Source organism: Myotis daubentonii, chromosome 4 (assembly GCF_963259705.1).
Source record: "Myotis daubentonii chromosome 4, mMyoDau2.1, whole genome shotgun sequence".
Taxonomy (NCBI): Eukaryota; Metazoa; Chordata; class Mammalia; order Chiroptera; family Vespertilionidae; genus Myotis; species Myotis daubentonii.
In genome coordinates, this window is record NC_081843.1 from 63,362,823 (window position 1) to 63,387,191 (window position 24,369).

Genomic DNA, 24,369 nt, shown 5'->3' on the forward strand with positions numbered 1-24,369 from the left:
CGTGTAAAGTGGGAATGAGGAAGCAGGCTTCAGGAAATAACCTTTTTGTAAGAAGGGGTACATACACTCCTGCTTTGATAAGAAATACCTATTTGCTATCTCTCATTGCATTTGAATTTTTTAAAATTATTTAAGAAGAGCAGCTCTTAGATCTTTTGCTCATTCTGTCATCCCTTCTGAAATACCCCTATTGCTTCTTCTAAAGTAATATCTGGAAATAAATTGTAATTCAGCCTTAGCTTAGGGTCCTACTTCTCTTACTAACTTGCTCATTAACTTAGAAAAAGTCATTTAGCCTAGTTAGGCATCTTTTTCTTCTTTTGTGGAATAAAAACAGCATACTTAGATGCCTTTGTTGCATTGATAGTTTCAAGTATATAAAAGTCAGATTTTATATTTTCAGGCCTCCAAGTGAATAATTAATATGGAAATCTTTCTTGCATGCTGTTATAAAAACAAAAAGAATTGCTATAAAAATTAGAGAAAACTCAACCTTTATTCATTGTGTGACATGTATTTATCAGACACTGGATACTAGAAGCTTTGGTAGGAAAGTTATCCATTTGTTAGTGTTAGTAAAGGGACTTTCTTAGCTTATTATTTTATTGTCTATGTAATATTAGCATTAGTAAAAGTAATCTCTTAGTTTAGAATCTTATTGTTTATGATTCTTTGGAAGGTATTGTTGATTTTGTCTGTTGGCAATGCAGATTAACTTTGCTAAAATAAAAAGTGCTTTTCTTTCCAGAGAACTCAATTTAGGTGCTAACAGTATGAAGAAACACAAATTGAAAAATGGAGCAATTTGTTGATAATTTTTCATAAGGCTATATATGCATGAAATAATTCAAGATTTGCTGTCATAAGTTATTTAGAGAATGAGACTTGATTTTTGAAAATGAAATAGCTTTATTTTTAGCCTAGGCTTTTTCTCAACCTTGATTTTAGTATCTGAGCCTGCTTCCAGAAATTTATATCTAACCGTCTTCATACTAGTATCTCATACTCAAGTTGTAAGTGGTAAAATATAACACCAGGAGCTAAAAAATACTCTAAAATCATAAATTCATGAACTACTTGTATATGAAAATAAGTTAAAGAAATCTTAATAGGCAAAGAATAGAAGGACTCATAATTGTATGGACAACTATTAATTTACCTTTTACCATCAATTTAAATTCAATGTGCCTTATATTAAATGTTTATAATTTTTTACAGTTATTAATTGTTGCTAAAACTATTTCTGAATTGGCATTTTGGGATTAAGAGCAAACAAACAAAATAGTTGGTGACCATTTGTTCTATATAGTTTTAACCAAAACAATCAATACTAGGTATTTTATTTTTTTCTCTCCTCAAAATTATATTCCTCTTTTGAAGCTGTTGAAAACAGAATTATGGTTATGAAGGAGATTAAAAGAAATAATATAATTATGGTCCAAAGTTTTTTTGTTTTGTTTTTTTAAATATATTTTATTGATTTTTTTTACAGAGAGGAAGGGAGAGAGATATAGAGAGTTAGAAACATCAATGAGAGAGAAACACTGATCAGCTGCCTCCTGCACACCCCCTACTGGGGATGTGCCCACAACCAAGGTACATGCCCTTGACTGGAATAGAACCTGGGACCCTCCAGTCCCTAGGCCGACGCTCTATCCACCGAGACAAACCAGCTAGGGCATGGTCCATAGTTTTCATCTTTCTTTTATAGCATACAATAATAGTGATTATACTTTACCACTGAGCACTGGTCATACTCAACAAGTACACTTTTTTACTGCCAAATAAGATTAATTTTTTATCATTTATAAATCTGTTCTTACTACTGAGAAATAACTGTTAATTACATTTCTACATTCAGATGTTTTCTGATAATGAAATGTATTTGTTGGTGATATCGCACACATTTTTTTTATTGAGTTATTCTTATCTCTGGGCTTGCAACTCACTTTACTTTCAATTTCAAGAAGCAGTGTAAAGGTAATTTCATTAAAAATTTTATAAAACTTTTCAAGTTTTTCATTGGCTTTCATAATCTCTTATCTTATATTCTAGCAATCACAAATTTTTCTTAAAAGAGGAAATATCCATTTAGAAATATTACTAAAGTGAAGATTTCAATTAAAAGGATTCAAAATGCTTGGAGGTTTTGAAAAAGAACAAAATGAGTTTTTGACTTTTCTTCATATTGTTAGAACAATAATTTTAATTTCTCTTTATGTTTATTATTACTTTTAGGCATACCTCTAGTATACCATGTTCAAGCATGGTAAATATACTGAAATAAAGTCAGTTCATTTATTATTACTCAAGAAAAGTACTGATTTATTTTAAGGAATTATAAATAAATATTTTTATTTAAATAGCATTATATTTCAAATGACAATATAATGGACTAGCCATTAATTTTTGTATGCATGTGTTAGCTGACATTTTCTCCTTCATTTTTTTATGCTATATTAATCTAAATATAGTGGACTGTTAGAAAAAAAATTATATAACTTAAACATTTTTTTAAATGAAACTAGACCACTAACTTACACCATACACAAAAATAAACTCAAAATAGATAAAAGACTTAAATGTAAGTTGTGAAACCATAAAAATCCTATAAGAAAACACAGGCAGTAAATAATTTTAAATTCAGATTCTATTTTTCGTGGTCTATTACATAATAGTAAAATGCATTTCTGTCTCTTGTGAGATATAAAACATTGTAATCTTTGATTAATTGTTTAGATAACATTGATGCCCTGTATGCATGTTATAGATTCCTTGGACATAATTAATAGAACATGTATGTATTGAATTGTTTATACTAATGATGTTCAGTTAGAACATTTCAGTCTCACTTGCTTTTTTTTTCTTTTCTTCTCAGACAAGAATATGTATTTAATAAGGAATTGGTTAGATTTGAGCAGGGTTTCTCAGCTTTAGAACTGTTGGTTGGCATTTGGGTCAGACAGGTCTTTGTTATGTGGGCTGCCCTGTACATTGTAGGATGGTAAGCAGCATTCTAATAGTACCCTGGCAGTTATAAGAACCAAAATGTTTCCAGACATGGCCAAATGTTCCCAGGAAGTGGGAATGCCCTGATTTGAGAACCACTGGGTTAAAGGTTAATGCAAACAAACGCTTTGCTGTCTGTATGTATATAGTCTGAGATTTGGGGCAACCAATTTTTTCATTAAAAATACTCTTTTATAATGCATAAATGTGTATTTTTTATTGTTTAAAGTATTACATATGTCTCCTTTTTCCCCGATTGACACCCCCCTGCCACTTCCGCCCCCCAGGACAAGCCCCCATCGCCCCAGTGTCCATTGGTTATGCTTATATGCATGCATACTAGTCCTTTGGTTGACCTTTTGCCCCTCCCCCCGCCCCCTGCCTTCTCTCTGAGGTTGGTTGTTCTGTTCAGTGTTTCTTTGTCTCTGGATCTATTTTTGTTCATCAGTTTATGTTGTTCTTTATATCCCACATATGAGTGAGATTCTGTGATATTTATCTTTCTCCAACTGGCTTATTTCGCTTAGCGTAATGCTGTCTAGGTCCATCCATCCATGTTGATGCAAATGGTAAAAGTTCCTTCTTTTTTATAGCAGCTTAGTATTCCACTGTGTAGATGTACCACAGTTTTCTAATCCACTCATCTGCTGATGGGCACTTAGGCTGTTTCCAAATCTTAGCTTTTGTAAATTGTGCTGCTGTGAACATAGGGGTGCATATGTCCTTTCTGATTGGTGTTTTCTGGTTTCTTGAGATATATTCCTAGAAGTGGGATTACTGGGTTGAATGGGAATTCAATTTTTAAGTTTTTGAGGAATCTCCATACTGTTTTCCACAATGGCTGCACCAGTCTGCATTCCCAACCAGCAGTGCATGATGGTTCCTTTTTCTCCACATTCTCGCCAGCACTTGCAGTTTGTTGATTTGTTGATGATAGCCATTCTGACAGGTGTGAGATGGTACCTCATTGTTGTTTTGATTTGCATCTCTCGGATGATTAGTGACTTTGAGCATGTTTTCATATGTCTCTCGGCCTTATGTATGTCCTCTTTTGAAAAGTGTCAATTTAGGTCTTTTGCCCATTTTTTGATTCCTTTTGTTAAGTTGTATGAATTCCCTGTAAATTTTAGTGATTAAACCCTTGTTAACTAGCTTCATCCCCAATAAATTCAATAAAAAGGAAAAACAAAAATTTTTTTAAAAAAAAATCACAAAAATTGCCCTGGCTGGTTTGTCTCATTGGATAGAGTGTCAGCCTGTGGACTGAAGGTCCTGTGTTCCATTACGTTTAAGGGCATTCAAAATAAAAAAGGGAAAGGGGCTTATTTTGAATACTAAATTAATATATTTTATCATGTTTATGAACTGTAAAAAATTGAATGACACATACTCTTACCATTTAGAGATAATCACTTGTTAGCATTTTACCCTGTATCCCTTCAATTTTTACTCTGACCATTTCTAAGATGACATTTTATTTTGTAGTTTCTCTTTATTACTTACATCGCGTGCATATCTTTCCATGTAATTATTTTTTACACATCATATTTAATGACTATGTTACATTCCTTAAAAAAGATATGCATATATATTAGCATGTAATAATTTATTGCTTCAATCTTGTCCTATCTAATAAAAGAGAAACATGGTAATTGGCGTACGACCGCTACCCTTCCCATTGGCTAATCAGGGCAATATGCAAATTAACTGTCAGCCAAGATGGCGGCCGGCAGCCAGGCAGCTTGAAACTAACATGAGGCTTGCTTGCTTCAGTGACGGAGGACTCCAACGTTCCCCGCCTGCCGCTGCAGGCCTCTGAGCTGCAAGCAACTATGTAACAAACATAGAAGTTAAACAAAACCCCAGAAACCTGCCGGGCTTCAGCCAGCAGGATCGCAACATTGTAAGCAAAGGTCAGAAACCTACTTTTAGCAGCGGAGGCCTAAGAGCTGGAGCCAAGCCTCAAAGCTAAAGCTGGCTCAGAATAAAAAAAAGAAAAAGAAAAAAAGGAGCGGTTGGGAGCTTCAGTCACCCGCCAGCCTGAAAACAGCCCTCAGCGCCTCACCCAAACTGGCCAGTCACCCCAGTGGGGACCCCCACCCTGAAGGGTGTGTGACCAGCTGCAAACAGCCATCATCCCCTCACCCAGGCTGGCCAGGCACCCCAGTGGGGACTCCAACCCTGAAGGATGTGTGACCAGCTGCAAACAGCCATCATCCCCTCACCCAGGCTGGCCAGGCACCCCAGTGGGGACCCCCACCCTGATCCAGGACACCCTTCAGGGCAAACCAGCCGGCACCCACCCATGCACCAGGCCTCTACCCTATATAGTAAAAGGGTAATATGCCTCCCAGCACCGGGATCAGCGGAGCCGCGTGGCCTCCCGGCACCGGGATCAGCATGACAGGGGGCAGCGCCCAAACCCCCTGATCGCCCTGCGGCTCTGTGTGTGACAGGGTGCGGCGCCACAACCCCCTAATCAGCCCTGCTCTGTGTGTGACAGGGTGCGGTGCCCCAACCCCCCAATCGGCCCTACCCTGAGCGTGACTGAGGGTGGCATCACAACCTCCCAATCCGCCCTGCTCTGTGCATGACAGGGGGCAGTGCCCCAATTCCCCAATCGGCCCTGCTCTGAGCCCGATGAGGGGCTGCACCTAGGGATTGGGCCTGCCCTCTGCCACCCGGGAGCAGGCCTTAGCCAGCAGGTCGTTATCTTGCGAGGGGTCCCAGACTGCGAGAGGGCACAGGCCGGGCTGAGGGACCCTCCTCCCCCCGAGTGCACAAATTTTTGTGCACCAGGCCTCTAGTATTATTATAAAAACAGATTAGTCCAAAATCACAAATTCAAACATCACCCTCTCCAAAAACAACATTCTCTCAGTTCAGCCCACTGGCTATGTAATTATTACAATTCTTTAACCTCATCTACACCAGGAATTCATTGACTCTACCATTTTTCTCTCCCATCAACTCTCCTATCTTTTTTTAAAAGTTTAAAAAAATTTTATTTAAATGGTGGGATTGAAATTGGACTACATCTCTAAACAATGTTAGAGAATAACATCATCATTAGTAATAATATTTTGGAAAGCAAAATTTTATAGAAGACATGGATCCACTGGAATGTTCACACAATCCTGGCAGAAGTGTAAATTAACTGCTTTGTAAACTGTTTAGAAGTATCAAAGTTGAATATACATGTACCTGGAGACCCAGTAGTTTTATTTCCAAATAATGAAATATACAACATTCAGAGTAAATACCATATAGCCAATTGAGTCTCTTAGAATGCTCTTGTTGATTTTTTCTGAACTCTTATAGTTAAGCCATCCTATGATTATAAAAATGGTTGAAATTTTCATTGTGTTACCCTAAGACAGAAGTGAAAACAGACTACTTATATGTGAGCACTTTAGATTACAGTTTTCAAATACTGGAAGAACATTTCCTTAATGATATATGCTATTCATAGTGTAACAGCTACAGACAAGACACAGTTTCAAGTTTAATCCTTACAATTAACACTTTACCTCACTTTATTAAATCTACACTATCAACAGAATAATAAAGGACACCTTGACTTATACTGTTTGTCAGTTTCTACTGTGTAAATACTAAATACTCATTTAAAAAACCATAGTTGACTTAGCTGTCAGCTATAAATTCTAAATGTACTATATTTATAAAATAGAATATTATATTGCAATAAGAATTAGAAAACTTAAAACTACATGCAACAGCATGAACTATCAAACTGTTGATTTAAAAGAGCCAATCACAAAAAGTACAGATTTTTATGATACCATTTAAATAAAGTTTAGAAACAAGCAAAACTAATTTGTGTGTTAGAAATCAAGGCAAAGTTTATGCTTAAAGGGTGGCTTCCTGGTGAGGCCTTCCGGGCTGCTGGTAGGTTTCATTTTAAAAATTTGACTGTTGGAGTCCCCATCTTCTTTGCGCGCGGGTTAGAAGAGGCGACGCTGCGGCGGTGAGGCGTTCTCAGTGGTCGTGTGGCCCGGCTCTGCGGAACCGGGACCTTAAAGGTGGCCTCAATGGCTGAAAATGGTGATGAAAAAATGGCTGCCCTGGAGGCCAAAATCTGTCATCAAATTGAGGTTAAACCGTCTAACAACAGACTTTAATGTCATAGTGGAAGCATTGAGCAAATCAAAGGCAGAACTCATGGAAATAAGTGAAGATAAGACCAAAATCAGAAGATCTCCAAACAAACCTCTCCCTGAAGTGACTGATGAGTATAAAAATGATGCGAAAAACAGATCTGTTTATATTAAAGGCTTCCCTACTGATGCAACCCTTGATGACATAAAAGAATGGTTAGAAGATAAAGGTCTAGTACTAAATATTCAGATGAGAAGAACATTGCATAAAGCATTTAAGGGATCAATATTTGCTGTGTTTGATAGCATTGAATCTGCTAAAAAGTTTGTGGAGACCCCTGGACAAAAATACAAAGACACAGATCTGCTAATACTTTTCAAGGAAGATTACTTTGCAAAGAAAAATGAAGAAAGAAAGCAAAATAAAGTGGAAGCTAAATTACGAGCTAAAAAAGAGCAAGAAGAAAAACGGAAGTTAGCAGAAAATGCTGAATTGAAATCTCTAGAAGAAAAGATTGGCTGCTTGTTGAAATTTTCAGGGGACCTAGATGATCAGACCTGTAGAGAAGATTTGCACATCCTTTTCTCGAATCATGGTGAAATAAAATGGATAGACTTTGTCAGAGGAGCAAAAGAGGGAATAATTCTATTTAAAGAAAAAGCTAAGGAAGCACTGGATAAAGCCAAAGATGCAAATAATGGTAACCTTCAATTAAAGAACAAAGAAGTGACATGGGAAGTACTAGATGGAGATGTGGAAAAAGAAGCATTGAAAAAAATCATAGACGATCAACAAGAATCCCTCAACAAATGGAAGTCAAAAGGTCACAGATTTAAAGGAAAAGGAAAGGGAAATAAAGTTGCCCAGACTGGGTCTGCTAAAGGAAAAGTACAGTTCCAGGGCAAGAAAACTAAATTTGATAGTGATGATGAACATGATGAAAATGGTGCATCTGGACCAGTAAAAAGAGCAAGAGAAGAAACAGACAAAGAAGAACCTGCATCAAAACAGCAGAAAACAGAAAATGGTGCCGGAGACCAGTAGTTCAGTAAACAAATTTTGTATTCATTTTAATTAGGTTTTTAGCTGCATTTGTCTTTGGAGGCTTTTAAAAAGAAAACCGAATTAGGTCCACTTCAATGTCTACCTGTAAGAAAAGAAATTTTTTTATTGTTTAGCTTGTCTTTTTGTTATCCAAATGAGGATTTTTTTTTAATGTACAGTTGTATGTTATTCAGATGATTCAAATATCAAAAGAAAGATTCTTGTACTAAATTGCCTTTGTAATATGAGAATGTATTAGTACAAACAAATAAAATGTATACTATATAAAAAGAAAAAAAAATAAAAAATAAAAAATAAAAATTTGACTGTTGGTTACATGGGTGTGTTCACTTTGTGAAAATTTATCAGGCTGTACACTTAGGGTTTGTGCAGTTATCTGTATGTATGTAATACTTTAATTAAAATTTTGCTAGAGCAACGGCCAGATGGTTCAGTTGGTTGGAGCACTGTCCTGTACACCAAGAAGTTACTGGTTCAATTCCCAGTCAGGGCACATACCTAGATTGTGGGTTCAATCCCCAGTGAGGGCATGTACAGGAGGCAATTGATTGATGTTTCTCTCTCTCTCTCCCCCCCCCCCCCCAATGAATATATGGTAGATGGTAGGAAGTTTCAAACCTTCTTTCCATTAAGACAGTTTATAAGACACATATGCCTTATTAGTAATGTGGGTCAGCCATGATCTAATAAAAAAGTAGATCTCATAAAGATTATCATGTTTCTAGACCTCTGAATCTGAAATTAGTTAAAAGTCTCAAGAACAATTTGAATTGAGATTGGACTGAAGGAGTGTCATGTTTTGTGGGGTCAGGTAAGTATCATAACCTGCTGATTAGTGAAGCTCATGTTGAGACTATCGGTGTCTCTAACAGTGTGGTGTGTACTTACAGTACTCACCAGTCCACTTAATGGACACCCTCCAGCTGGTGGGCATGTGTCTGGTTTAAGAGTGTATGTCAGTTGGCTTGTAACTACTGTCTGCCATTTTGAAGAGAATTAATTTGTACTTGTATAGTGATAAACTCATTTCTATCTGATTTTATCCTCAAGTGCTCTGACAGTTTATATCTTAACCACTTCATTTTTGAGAGGGTCAAATGTTAGTTTTAATATTATTTACTTAAGTTTTATAACAGGTTTAACTTTTTACATTTGCTTAGTTTTGTTTCTCTGGGTTGTAAGAAAAATGAAGTTGTTATGTTGCCTTCAATTTTCTTTCTAAATTCTTTTAAAAATGTTTCCTAATTCCCTTGGTAGGAAGAAGCCAAATATTCTTTCCTAAAGCAACTTGTTTTCCTTTTCTACTCCATGCTTCTGGTGTCGGCACTCTTGTTTTTATTAGTCTCTCTTGCATGCAGAATTTTAGATTTTTACAGTATAAAGGTTATAGGCAAATAGCCAGCTGTCATATTCTTGAGGTCAGATACAACTACTATATCTGAGATGCTCTGTTTTGGCTTCATACTACTTGCCAGATTGCTCAGCAGATGTTCTAGGCTATAATTCAGGAAACTGGGACCTCTTGAAACATTCCCTTTGAGTCGCTTTTGACATCTCTGAATCATTTATTTAAAGGTAATTAGTTCTAGTGAAAATGGAAATGCATTGATATGAAAAGAACAAAATTATTTTACAGTATTTGGGAGTTGTAGCATGATTAGAAACCTGATTCTGAATATGTATCTAATGGTAGGAAGGTGTTAATTTTAACATAAGAATGCGTTACAATTAAGCACTTTTCCACTTTTAAATAATTTTAAGACTATCACAAAAAATGTCTTCATTTTTATAGAATTTAAGGATTACCAGGTGACTTTGTTTTACATTGAAGAATTTCTAAGCTGCCTGTTTTTATACAGAAAACATGTACAAAGAGGCTAAAAGAGTATTATTATTTTTCTCTAATATATCCAAGTACATGTGTTGGTATTTCTCTCATATATCTCATCAATATTTTTGTGGGCACTGCTATTTTTTATAATTAATACATAGCTCCCTTATCTATATTTGCAACTTTTAAAAATACTATTGTAAATCTGTAGTTTTTTTCTCCTATGTGCCCATTATTAACATATCAATTGCACAAAAGATAAAAGTTTAAGTCATAACCTAAAGTTGGAAAAACTTTTTTTAAAAAAAATCTGTCATGATATGTACATTTAGATCTCTGTGAGCATATCCTATCTAATAAAGAGTGAATATGCAAGTTGACTGTCACTCCGTCACAAAGATGACAGCGCCCAGTCCCCTTAGCCCCACCAGAGAGTCCCCCAGTCCTTTCAGCCCCGCTGGGGGGCGGGGAGGGGGGAGGCATGTGGTGCAGCCAGACCCACCCTCAGACCCCCAGCTGCCCAGGGCCAGCCCAAGGCACAGGCAAGCCTCGGATGTCAGCTGCCAAGCTGCCCAGGGCCACCAGAGGCTTGCACTGCTGGCAGTGGCAGCAGCATAGGTGTGATGGGGGCGTCGCCTTTCCCTGATTGCTGGGTTGCCTCCCATCCCTGAGGGCTCCGGAACTGTGAGAGGGGACAGGCTGGGCTGAGGGACACCCCCCCCCCCATTGCATGACTTTTCATGCACCGGGCCTCTAGTTTAGATAATAAAGGAGCCACATTATTTGTGTTCATATCCGTATATTTCACTTGTGGTATGCATTGTGCTTTAAAGAAAAGTGCTTTATACATAAGTAGTATGAGATCCAATATCTTGTTATTGGAAAAGTTCTTAGGTCACTATATTTTAAGGAAGGTGAGAATAAATAGTAGGAATAAACATCTAAATCTCATTTATATTTGCCTATGGATGAATTTGTATTTAAAATTAATGTGGGTTATTCAGTTATTCAGGATACTCATAACGAACACTTCAATCAAACTAATGAACTCTCTATGTCAAAATCGAGCTCTAAAATCACCTCTGTTCTTCCTCCTTAAACAATACTTTCATTTTTTCCACTTCATACTTTGGATAAATAGCATTACAGTGAGATTGATGCAAAAGACCAATCTCAGCAATTTTTCCAGAATTTTAGAAAAGTAATTAAGGGAGTTAGTTTGTGAACTAACGCTAGACTCTAGGCCTAAGTGGATATATTACCTTAACTTTCCATAACTTCCAGGTCCTGCTGGACTAAAAGTTGTAGGAAAATATAAAGAGATTGGTAATGTCAGTTTTAGAATTAAAACCCAAGCAGAGCTACTACATCTGCAGAAAATTTAGGTATTTTTGTAGATAAGCCCTTATTTGGATAATTGATAGTTGAATATTAATAATCTGTCTCCCTCTCTTCTTTTTCTTTTCTCTCCTCTCATATATACACACACAAATTAGCACGTCATAATACTAAAATATCAAATTACTGTGTTTTGTCAATTCTAAGATGCACATTTTCTTTACATTTAAACACCTCTGAAATTGGGAAGCAGCTGTCTTTTCTCCATCCAAATTTAGAACCAGTGAGAGAAAAAGAGTCAGATGATGGAGATGATCTTTATAACTGATAAATAATGGGTTGGGGGAATGGGTTTGATTTACTAGCCAAATTGGTTAGCTGATACATCTTCCCAGAATTTGGCAGACTTAGCCATAGGCTTCGCCTGGTGAAGCTTATGGCACTGAGAAGCAGAGAATGATGTGTGCTTTCTAAGGCTTCCCAGGTGGGAGAAAGCTACTAGGTCACCAACAGCAGTTTACCAATCACATAGGTTGCATCCCGATACCAGGGAAGAATGAGAAAGGGGGAGGAAAAAGACAAGAATTATTAGTCCATGTGGAGACTAGTGGGTGGCAACTAACAGAATGAAGCTGAGCTCTGTTATCCAGATGTCACTCCAAAGCCAAATCCCCTGCCATCCTCTCACAAGTTTGAAAAATGCATATTTTGCCCTAACTGGTTTGGCTCAGTGGATAGAGTGTCAGCCTGCAGACTGAAGGGTCCCAGGTTTGACTCCCGTCAAGGGTATGTACCTTGGTTGCAGGCACATCCCCAGCAGGAGGCAGCTGATAGATGTTTCTCTCTCATCGATGTTTCTAACTCTCTATCCCTCTCCCTTATTCTCTGTAAAAAATCAATAAAATATATTATAAAAAGAAAAATGCATATTTTAAAATATGCCCTAGGAGCACATTCATTTTTTTTTTTTACTCTCTCCTTTGTGTCTCTAGGCTTCTCTTTGCCTCATCTTTCTATTTTCATATACTTTCCCTTGTGGCCAACACCTGCTGAGTTCTCTTGTTTCTGTGAGCAGATCCTCTTCTGGCAGACTTCTGGCTCTCTTGTTGTGAGGTGAGCCTTTTCCTCTGTCTCAGGGACCTACATTCCAGTGGAATCTCCTGTGATATTTTCTTCCTCTGCCTTTGCTTATGTTGTCTTGCTCAGATCCCTTGAGATGCGTTTGTTGTTACATTGACCCTTCTGTTATCTTCGCACCTTGCCTTTTACATTTATTCAGTTGTACAACTGCTCCACTGGTCTGTCACATGCCTACCTGCACCAAAAGCTTGTCAGTACCTTACAAAAATAATCTTCACTTAAAACCACATGTTGTTAATATTTCATTTGGTCCACGCATACTTCCTTAGGATTGGCTTCTTTCTTGAATTAGCATTGAAGAAACTCATACTTGTATTTTATCACATCCACCACAGTCCATCTGGAGTGAACCATCAATCCACAGTAAATTTTTAAAGAAGAGGGTTTTGCTACCTGAATCACCTAGATAAATGCACAAGAATGAGAGCAAAAGAAAGTTTTTAAAAAAATTTTCTTGAGAATAAAAGTTTAACTATGCTATATATGCCAGTGTATAAGGCATATTAGGATTATACTTAAGCATTGGAAATTGTCTGAGGCAGGAAAAACATTCTATCTGTTCATGGACTGTGCAGGCATGGCTTGGCAAATGGAAGATATCTGCAATGTATTGCATTCTATATTTTTGTACTGTGATCTGAAACTTAGTAGCATACATTGTGCTTATTAAGAAAATTGATATCCCCACTCAGATAATTATGAAACTGATTCTGTAACAGAGAAGAGAAAGTCATGGCTCTTGGGAAACCAGAAAAGCTGGTCTTTAATAGTGAAGGCCCTTCATTAGTGAAACAGGATTAGGGCTCTTCTTCAAATTTAATTTGAGATTATTTTTTCACCAATTGCATTGGAGATGTTTTTCTTCCTGGGTGGTAAGAGATAGGTTGAGCTTCTTTTCTAATAATTATTTCTAGAATACTTATTCATTCACTTAACATATTTACTGAGTATCTGATATATATATATATATGAAGCACTGTTTTAGATAATGGGGCTATTTCAATGAATGGCCCCAAACACCAGCTCTTCTGTGGCTTTCATGCTATTGGAGTATCATGAAAATTAGAAGTGCTTTAAGTGTGACATAGTTTAACAGTTAAAAAATTGGTACTTTAAGTAGTAATACTCATATTTAATATGACATGGCATAACAGTCTTGGAGTAGTCAGACTTTGTACATGACAGCTCATGTAGGGAAGAATGCAGAAACTGCCAGTCCTCTTAAAAGTTAGGCCAGGAACTGGCACAGGGTCACTTTATCATGCTCTGTTGGTCAAAGCAGTCACAGGCCAGCCCAAATTAAGAAGCAGGGACTTAACCCCAATGTCTCAATTGAAGGAGTATCAAAGTTTTCATAGCCATCTTTGATATGTCACACATACCATTTAACTAGCTCTGTGACTTAGGAAGTTCACTTCAGCTGCCTGACCCTGGGAATTCGAAACTAATCTATCTTAGCGTGTCATGGAGAGTGTGAACAAATTTTGTAAGACTCATGTACTAATCATTGTCCACCCAATGTAGTGATTTATTTTGACATATTCTGTTTACTACAGCTTCAACTTGGATACTTTACATGAAATTGGAAGTTTCACATTCTCCAGGGTCTTTAAGACAGTTTCTTACCATCACAGTCTAGTACAGTACTATGTGTATATGACATATTAAGGAAGAAGTGACTTAGTAGGGTTTTCTTCTTAGTATCAGATATTTTCTGTGATCTGTCTCTTAGTCATCATTCTTATAATTAATAGATACAAATAGAATAAGACATTATAATTTATAGCGATCTAAAGTTTATCAGCCCATGGGAAAAATGCCTTATAAGCATTCTTTCTTTACATGACTATACCTTTTGAAAACTTGGAAATTCTTCCCATTATTGCTAATGTAAGATTGTTCACCTTCATCTAGTGATAGTTAAACATTCAGGAGAAACATTCAGAGTCATTTTACATTTGACAACACCCAAGGTCTACATTCATTTTCCACTCCCCAAAAGCATGGAATAAATTATGTGGATGTGTGAGAATTAAGTTATTTCTTTCAGCGAGCTAAAGTGGACTAGGCAAGAGTAGAGATCTGGTTAGAAGCCTGTATACTTTAATATTTTCCCTGTGTCACCTGCCCAACCTATTTTTGAGTTACATGTTTCTTCCCCCAAACTTAAGCTAAACCCTCTGAGTAGAGCCACAGAACAAGGCTTGAACACTTTAGTGTTGTGCGGATATACTCACTCTTACCTAGTTGTTTCTCCTATCTCTTGGTTTTCTTTTCTTAGAATTTTATTTTATATTGGGAATATATCCTCCTATATAATAAGAGAGGAATATGCTAATTAGCCATTACACCCTGAGGTGTAACAACCAAGCGCCTCATGACCAGATCACGGATCAGCAGGAGGGTGGGCCAGCGAGGTACAAGCAAGCTATGAGGGGAGGAGGGGGGTAAGGGGGTAGGGGGAGCTATAGGAGGGCGGGGCAGCAGGCAGGGAGTTACAGGAGGGCAGGGCAGCGGGTGGAGAGCTACAGGAGGGCGGGGCAGCGGGCGGAGAGCTACAGGAGGCCAGCAGTGACCTACTGGCGCACGGATTTGTGCGCAGGGCTACTAGTATACAGTTAAACCAATTGTGGGTTTCAAAGATTCCTCAACTCTCTCGATGATATTAGAAGCTTTTTCAGTGGATTACAAATTGGCACTTTCTCTGCCATTCTCGCTAAGTGGTCCAAATAACCCATATACCAATATTTATTAAGAAGATTTACTTTCATTTCTCTGGTTATCTATTCAGTATACATTTCCTGAGGGAGTGCAAGAAGGTAGTGGCATATAACAGCTAAAAACTTAGGCATTAAGTCTTGGATTTATCAGTAAGTTTCTATGTAAAGTGGAACCAGTTACTTAACCTTTCCTAAAGCAACTTGTTTTTCTTTCTCACAGCCCTTCAAGGAGACTGTACTATAGCAGTTTATTTATTCTTCAGTAAAACAATAGAGATTCATGTAAATTTTGGTTTGATTTGATTTAATGTATTTCATGCCATATAAATTTACTTGTTATTTTCTTCCAGAAAGTCTCAATACAGGGGGGAGAAACACGCAAATTTATATATGGGGAGTTAGATGTTCTGAGAAGTAAGCTTACCATCAATTGGGAATATATTTAATTCAAGCCTTGTTCCTTTTGTATAGGAAAAGGGCTTTCTAAGTAAAGAAGTTCTAAATTAAACTTTTATTTGACTTTGTAAAAAAAGAAATCGCATTTGAAAGAGGCAGGATTCTTTTTAAAAAATATATATTTTATTGATTTTTTACAGAAAGGAAGGGAGAGCGATAGAGAGTTAGAAACATCGATGAGAGAGAAACATCGATCAGCTGCCTCCTGCACACCTCCTACTGAGGATGTGCCCGCAACCAAGGTACATGCCCTTGACCGGAATCGAACCTGGGACCTCTCAGTCCGCAGGCCGGCGCTCTATCCGCTGAGCCAAACCGGTCAGGGCAGAGGCAGGATTCTTTACTTGCCCCCACTTACAAATAAAAAGGACAGAGATGTATTTATTAATCTTATTGTTTGTAATCCCAGCAATTTAGGGCATCTAATAGAAATTGTGCTCGGGACAAGACTCAAGGATTCAAGGGTCAGCTGTACTCTAAGCATCCCAGGTGATGACAATGTACAGCCAATGTTAAGAATTGCTATTTTAGGTAATCAGGAAAGAATTCAACAAAAGTGGGAAAGGAAAAATCTTTAGTATGTAGTGACTGCATGTAGGGAGCAATAGGGGAACCAAAGAAGAGAGTTTTAAATTTGGAAGCAATTCAATACCCAGTCTAACCCCCTCATCCTATATATATAGTCAACTGACTTGCTCCGTGAATCTCATCTGATAGGTGGACACCAACTCCACTACTTTCCACACACAATTGCCCTCTACTTCTCTGCTTCCTTTCTGTAGAGCTATTTTTTATTTTTTGCTTGACATTTGGTACAGAGCATGACACTGGTGTTATCAGTGGCAAAAGTCGGAAAGGTGGATTATTGTTTTGGATATACCTTGATGCGTTTAGTTGTTGATTGATTTGGTTTGAGAAAATAGATATCTGAAAAGGAGATTATTTGTAAGCAGTTAAGCATAAGACAGTAATACTCAGGTAAGGTGAAATTGGGACCAGATTGACTGGGAATCATTAATAAAAAAAAGACTAGTTAAAACCATAAATGTGGCTGAGGAGAGAATATAGAAAGAGGGCACCTGTCTACGGCCATACCACCCTGAACGCGCCCGATCTCGTCTGACCTCGGAAGCTAAGCAGGGTCGGGCCTGGTTAGTACTTGGATGGGAGAAAGGGGGCACCAAAGGGCCGAGGGCTGAGTGTTTGAGAAGCAGTCACATTTGGGAGCTGCTTGAGGGAAATGAAACAGGAAAAGCAGAGGGTAACAGAATCACAATTTTCTGTTGATAAAAAGAACCAGAGTACTCTTTTTACAGTGATGATACATAGTGTTCAGTAACTTGGTGAATGCGTAAGTTTAACAAGAAAACACTATAGTGGGGGTTTGTTTTTTGTGTGTGTTGGTATTGGTTTTCTAGGACACAATCACTATTGAGTAGTAGAAAAAGCATTGGACTTAAGTGAAATGATGTGGCTTCTGGTTTCTTCTTAACTACTACTAGCTATGAGAATTGTGATAAATAACTTGACCTTTCTGAATCCATTTTCTCATTTGTAAAATTGGGATAATGTCCCTTCATTGAGTTATTCATGATTAAATGAGATGATATATGCCAATCTGTAATGTGCTGTAGGGATGCCCATGCAGTGTTATTATTGGAGAAGTCAAAAGGGGTTAAAATTTGGAGTTGTGCCCTAGCTTGGGTTGGCTCAGTGGATGGAGTGTTGGCCTGCGGACTGAAGGGTCCCAGGTTTGATTCTAGTCAAGGGCACATGCCCAGGTTGTGGGCTCGATCCCTAGTGGGGGTGTGTGGGAGGTGGCCCATCAATGATTCTCTCTCATCATTGATGTTTCTATCTCTCCCTTTCCTTTCCTCTCTGAAATCAATAAAAACATATTTTAAAAAATTTGGACTTGGACAAACACAAGGTCAAATGCAGGATCTAGCTACAGTGCCCAAGAGCAGATTACTTAACTTCTCTGAGGTGTATTAGGAAATGGAGAGGATGTGAATACCTTTGTCATAATTTTGTTGTGATTAATGAGGATTAAAGGAGCTAATCTGGGTGACTCATAATAATATAGCTAACTACAAACTTACATTAAGCACATTGTTATAGCCATTGAAAATAACAGTTCAAAAATATGGGTTAGCTCATTGTTTCTTTAAACCTTTATATACCATAAGTGACTGTAGATGCAAGGATGGTTTCTGTTTTGGATGCATGGCAGTTAACTGGTTAATGCTGAAGTTTGTCTAATGACATACCTTTAACATATGAAACATATTTGGGCATGGCACCAGAAATCCTTCAGCAAAGTATTCTTCATAGCAAAGTGTCACTTTGGCAAGTCCCTCACATTCTGTCTTGTTTGCCTTTGTATCTGCTTTTTGAATATTGGACATTTCAGCATTTTGTTGAAGACCCTTTTCTGACCTCACATTCTCTCTCTAGGCAGTGTCTTCCACTTCATGACTTTAATTACCGTTGATATATTAAAGCTCCCAAATGTAAATCCCTGCCCCAACCATTCTTCTGAACTCCAGACTCATCTAGCCAAGTGCCAACATGGCTCCTTGGATCTCCTGTTGACTTCTTTATATTAATGTGACCAGAAGTGAACACATTGCTCTCTTTGCATCATCCCTTACAAACTTGTTCCCCTATGTTCTCTGTCTCTGTAAATAACAACAACATTTCCACCACAGCACATGTAAAAAACCTGGGCATCTTCTCTTCCTTCATTCCCCACATGTAACCAGTTTCCAAATTCTGCCACTGCTACTTCTTAAATGTCTCTTGAATTAATCTCGTGTCCATTTCCACATCACATCGTAGTCAAATCCACCATCAGCTCTCACATGGACTACTACCTTTGTCTACAATGTAACTCCACATCCACCTCATTCCTTTTCCATCCAGTGCCACTTAGCAGCCACAGTGATCTTTGAACACACATACTTGAGCATGCCACTTTCCATCTTAAACCCTTCTATTGCTCTTAAGTGCATTGACTACCTGAGTTTTAGCTACTTTCAAGCTATTTTTCCCTCTATTTCTCTATGCTTTAGTCTGTTCAACCTTCAGGTCTTAGTTTACATGTCAGGTTTATGGGGAAATCTTCCCATCCTCTTTCCGCTATCCCTAACTATGTTAACACCTGTTTTATGTTCTTATGACACATTTCTCCTTTGAAGGAATTTTGACAGCTATCTGTCTTTCTCTTTTCTATGAGGATAAGGGCTATGTTTGTCTTATCAGTTATCCCTGGCCATTAACTCTGTGCCTGGCCTGTAGTCTGAATTCAGTAAATATTTCAAATGAAAGAATAAATAGAATTAATTTTGTGGATGGTGATACCAAGAAGGGAAAGGATACCTTTGTTAAGTCCTAATTCTGTTTCCACTCATGCTACAAATGGAATAGTCCAAATGTTTATGGTTTTACCTTTCTTTTACTCTAACATTCTCATACTTTTCTTTGTAAAATTTCAGTTTATCAGCTACTACTTGTCTTTGTTATTAACTGTATTTATCTTGTAAGACCTTTGTTATGAATATTTTAAATCCTCAGTAAAGAAATTCCTTGACTCAGTGTTCCTTAGGATCTGTTTAGAATGGAGAGTTTTGAGTTCATACAAGGCACATTGTATGGAATGTTTCCTCCAGCTTGCTGTTACTGAGGTCAGGAAGGTATAGCAGTCAGGGATGTAAAGCTAGTAATTAGTATTAGCCATCTGCTCAGAGCCAACAAAAGCCAAGACTGAGACTTTCAAAATTGCAAACTGATGGGACAAAATATTACTCTAATGCTAACCTAAAGTGTTCGTACTTTTGCCTCACACTACACTTGAAATAGGTCACATTCCTTTTTAAAGCATAAATACTATCAATTGAAAATACTATTTAAATTGCCCTATTAAACTTAGTAGAACATAGATAATATAAAATATTAGTCACTTTTTAGTACATTGTAAATATACATTTTATGCTTTCTTTAAATGTACATATATACTTAATGATAGCAGCTTTGCTTTTTGTTTGGCATAAAACTAAATGCCAAACTGCACTTATATAGTAATGCTTAGTTTCTGTTTATTGCTCTGATAAAATTCTTCTGGTTGATGGTTTGCTTCTGCCTGTTTTTCATGCTTACAAACATACTATCAGTTTTTCTCATAATTCACAGTAATAGGAGAGTGTGTCCGTGTAATAACATTTAATGCTCTTACTCGCAAGAGTGAATTAAATTATCTGTAATAGTATGTGGCACTACATACAATAAAGACTAATGAATAGTTTCTTCTCTGCAAAATAGGGGTAACATCTATACTTCAATCTTCCTGTGGTATGTAAGGCCCAGCCCTATTCCCTGTACTTGAGAACATTGCATATATTGAGAACACTGGTAGAGAGACATGAGTGCTGCAGACAAATATCAAAAATATAATCAAGCCACGGTAGAACTGTTTCTCATCACACTGGCTCTCTAATCTCCTTCAGGGATGCTTCTAACAGAGAATCCTATCATGATCTTGCAGCCAGTGTAAACATCTCTCCTCGTTATCCTCTGCATTCTCTTTTAATGTCCATAGTTGACAAACCTAATATGTACACATTAACTGAGTGTTTGGGAATGGAGTAGAAAGGAAATAAAATCACAAAGATAGTTCACTTTTTAAGACCATATTCATTGCCTACATCAGTGGTTCTCTGATGTTTAGATTTCAGAGGTTTATGTGAAAATGATTACATTATCATTATTTTTCTCATCTCTTTATGATCTTCATATATACATGAAAACATCTTCAAAGCTTTGTGAACGTGTGTCTGGAAGCCACTAGACTACACCTTTGTGATTACCTGGTTCAGCCAAGAATTTTACCATGAATAAATTAATTATATGATGAGGTAAAAGTCTTTGTTTGGTGTAGAGTAAACCCTTGGTTATCTGGCACACTCATGTGTCTCACTATGCATAATACCTAGAAGTAATACCTATTTATGCCTGTTGTTAGGAAAATGCAACTTACCTTTGATATCTTTACCAGGAATATCTTTAGGTCCACAAGATGGCAGTATTACCTTATCAAGGTAAACAAGGCAGTGAAGACCAGGATTGCTTGGTTTTCCAGTACAAATAAAGGATGCTTTTGAATGTCCTAGAAAACTCATGGTCATTGATAGAGCATAGAAGACAGTGCTAATTGAAGGCAAGGGGACATCTGAGGAGAAAGTTGCTAATTCAGTAAACAAGGAAGTAAAAATAGTAATCATGTCATGTTATAGGAATCTTTCCTTTTTTTCTAGTTTCTACTCTTAAAGAAGTAAACATCAAGTAAACAAATTTCATAAAATGCTTTGACCTCCACCGTACCTCATACCACTCACATTTATAGCATAGAAATAATGGTTGATTACTTAATGTTCAGTAATAATGACCCCAGTTATTGAGCCAGCATTTGTTTAACTCATTTACTATGGGAGGTAACACATTTTAGAAAGCTTTTCACAATTTTAAATGAAAGTTTGGAGTTAAAAGATTAACCCTCAGTAATTCAAAATACCTCCTGCTATGCTGTATCAATAAAGTTCTATATAGGTCCTTTTAGGAAGAATTATGAAATTCATTTCATTCATGATCTGAGGTATAAATTTAGTATTATAGAGATAAGAGGAACTATGGTTCATTATTTCTCTTTTTCATATTTCTGATACTGTATCTTTTATTTTTTTAAATATGTTTTTATTGATTTCAGAGAGGAAAGGAGAGGGAGAGGGAGATAGAGACATCAATGACGAGAGTGAACCATTGTTTGGTTGCCTCATGCACACCCCCCACTGGGGATCAAGCTCACAATCGGCATGTGCCTGGAACTGACTGGGAATCAAACTGTGACTTCCTGGTTCATAGGTCGATGCTCAACCACTAAGCTACACTGGCCGGGCCACTCTCATTATTTATTTATTTATTTATTTATTTTTCTAGTTCTCTCTTTTTTTTAAATTAAATCTTTATTGTTCAGATTATTACATTTTGTTCCTCTTTTCCCCCCACCCATAACTCCCCTCCTCCCAGTTCCCGCCCCACCCTCCGCCCTCACTCCCCACCCACTGTCCTCATCCATAGGTGCACGATTTTTGTCCAGTCTCTTCCCGCATCTCCCACACCCCTTTCCCCCCCAAGAATAGTCAGTCCATTCCCTTTCTATGTCCCTGATTCTATTATAATCAACAGTTCATTCTGTTCATCAGATTATTTATTCACTTGATTCATAGATTCACTTGTTGATAGATGCATATTTGTTGTTCATAATTTGTATCTTTACCTTTTTCTTCCTCTTCCTCTTCTTAAAAGATACCTTTCAGCATTTCATATAATACTGGTTTGGTGGTGATGAACTTCTTTTGCTTTTCCTTATCTGTGAAGCTCTTTATCTGACCTTCAATTCTGAATGATAGCTTTGCTGGATAAAGTAATCTTGGTTGTAGGTTCTTGGCATTCATCACTTTGAATATTTCTTGCCATTCCCTTCTGGCCTGCAAAGTTTCTGTTGAGAAATCAGCTGACAGTCATTTGGGTATTCCCTTGTAGGTAACTGAGTTTCTTTCTCTTGCTGCTTTTAGGATCCTCTCTTTGTCTTTTGCTGTTGGCATTTTAATGATGATGTGTCTTGGTGTGGTCCTCTTTGGATTCCTTTTGTTTGGGGTTCTCTGCGCTTCTTGGACCTGTAAGTCTATTTCTTTCACCAGGAGGGGGAAGTTTTCTGTCATTATTTCTTCAAATAGGTTTTCAATATCTTGCTCTCTCTCATCTTCTGGCACCCTTATAATTCGGATGTTGGTACGCTTGAAGCTGTCCCAGAGGCTCCTTACACTGTCTTCCTATTTTCGGATTCTTTTTTCATTTTGCTTTTCCGGTTGGATGTTTTTTGCTTCTCTGCATTTCAAATCTTTGCCTTGATTCTTGTGCTCCTCTGGTCTGCTGTTGGGTGTCTGTATAATATTCTTTATTTCAGTCAGTGTATGCTTAATTTCTAGTTGGTTCTTTATCCTAACATGGAGGGTCTCATAAGATTTCTTGTAGATCTCATTTAGTTTATCGGCAGTTTCTAGAAAATTATTGAAAGATCTTAAAAGTGCGGTTTTGAGCTCTATATCCTCCATTTCTGTCATGTTTCTTTGTCTCTGCATTTTTTATGCTTTCTTGGTGCACCCCCTTGTGGTCTTTGTGCGCAGTCTTGTTTTAGTTAAGCCTTGAATTGTTGTAGGTAATACTGGAGTGGATTTGACCTCCAGGCCAACTGGCTATGAGAATCAGCTGTGTCTACAGTGGGAGAGCTTCTGTGCTGGATCTCTAGGGTGGTGCTAATCTATCCTTTGCCTGAGGCTATCCAGCAAATGCCTTTGTGAAGGGCTTGGGCGGGGCGGGGCGGGACCTAGGGGATCTACAAGGCAGGCGGAGCGAGCAGTTATGGCTGCTCTCAGTCCTGTCCCCAGGGACTCTGCCTCTCAGAGTCCCAGCAACTGCTGCAAACCTCGGAGATAAAGCTGCCCTCGAGTTCCGACCGATGCCAGACAGTCCCGCTTCTCCCGTTTGAGTCTGGGTCCCCAGAGACTCGCCCGGATCTGGAGCTCAGAGCCTGAGACCCCTCCTGATTGAAACAGACAACCACGCCCTCAGCCACCCGCCCGCTTCGCATGCACTCCACACCTTAGTATTTGACTTCAGCCCTGTGCCTCCTCTGAGTCTCGGTATGCTCGTCTCTTTCCTCGTAGTTGTAGAACTTCTACTCAGCCAGCCTTCCTGTGGTTCTGGATGATGTCCGTTCCGTCTTTTAGTTGTATTTTTGAAGTGGTTGTTCGAGGCAGCAAACTCCAGCGTTAACCTATGCCACCATCTTGGTTTCTCCCACTATTTAAACAAATACAAAAACAATCTATTTTTAATGAGGTGGTAACTATTTTGGATGCTGTATTTCAAAGTACAACTGTACCCAGCTTAATAAGAAATATGGATTCCTACTAATGCCTATAATGTTGTTGAAACTTAAAAACATTTTGTTGCATCATAGATTACTATTACTTAAGGTCAAATTCAGTATCTTACTGCCAGTTTTTTATTGATGTCTACAATATTATTTTCTTAGATGGTTCTCATCCTATATAATAAAAGGCTAATAGGCAAATAGACTGAATGGCTGAACAACCGAACAGCCGGTTGCTATACGTGTGCTGACCACCGAGGGAGGGGGCGCACACGGAACATGGTGGGCGTCAGTAGCAGGCTATAGAGCACACAACATGGTGATTATCAGCCATCGTGGGATGTAGAACAGGTGAGCAGGGGCGCCAGACCAAGGTGGGGAGCTGGTCTCTGTCATTGGGGTGTGCCTGTGGTGGTTACTGAAAATTCTTTGCTCCCGCACTCCGCAGTCCCTCCTGGCACTTGCACCCTCTGCCGTTGCCTGGCACTGACCCTGATCACTTGGCTTCATCAGCGGGTGCAAGCGGTGGCTGCTGGCCCAAATCACTCCTCAGGGCTTCCCCACCTCCCCGTGCTTCTGAGGGGTGATAAGGGCTGCAGCCCCCATGCATACACGCTGCTGGCGCTGGCCCCAATCGCTCCCCGCTGTCAGTGGGTGCTAACGGGGCTGGTGCTATCAGTGTGTGGGAGCAGTAATAGTGG

At 38.2% G+C, this 24,369-nt stretch overlaps 2 protein-coding genes across 10 annotated transcripts in view; both read left to right on the forward strand.

Annotated features, from left to right (window-relative positions):
* ARB2A (ARB2 cotranscriptional regulator A) overlaps positions 1-24,369 on the forward strand; it is a 381,447-nt gene that overhangs the window by 110,870 nt on the left and 246,208 nt on the right. The window lies entirely within an intron of this gene.
* LOC132233426 (lupus La protein-like) lies at positions 6,986-8,472 on the forward strand. The gene is given in 2 exon segments (XM_059694116.1): positions 6,986-7,120; positions 7,122-8,472. Coding segments are annotated over 2 exon segments (1,110 nt in total). The 5' UTR covers positions 6,986-7,061; the 3' UTR covers positions 8,173-8,472.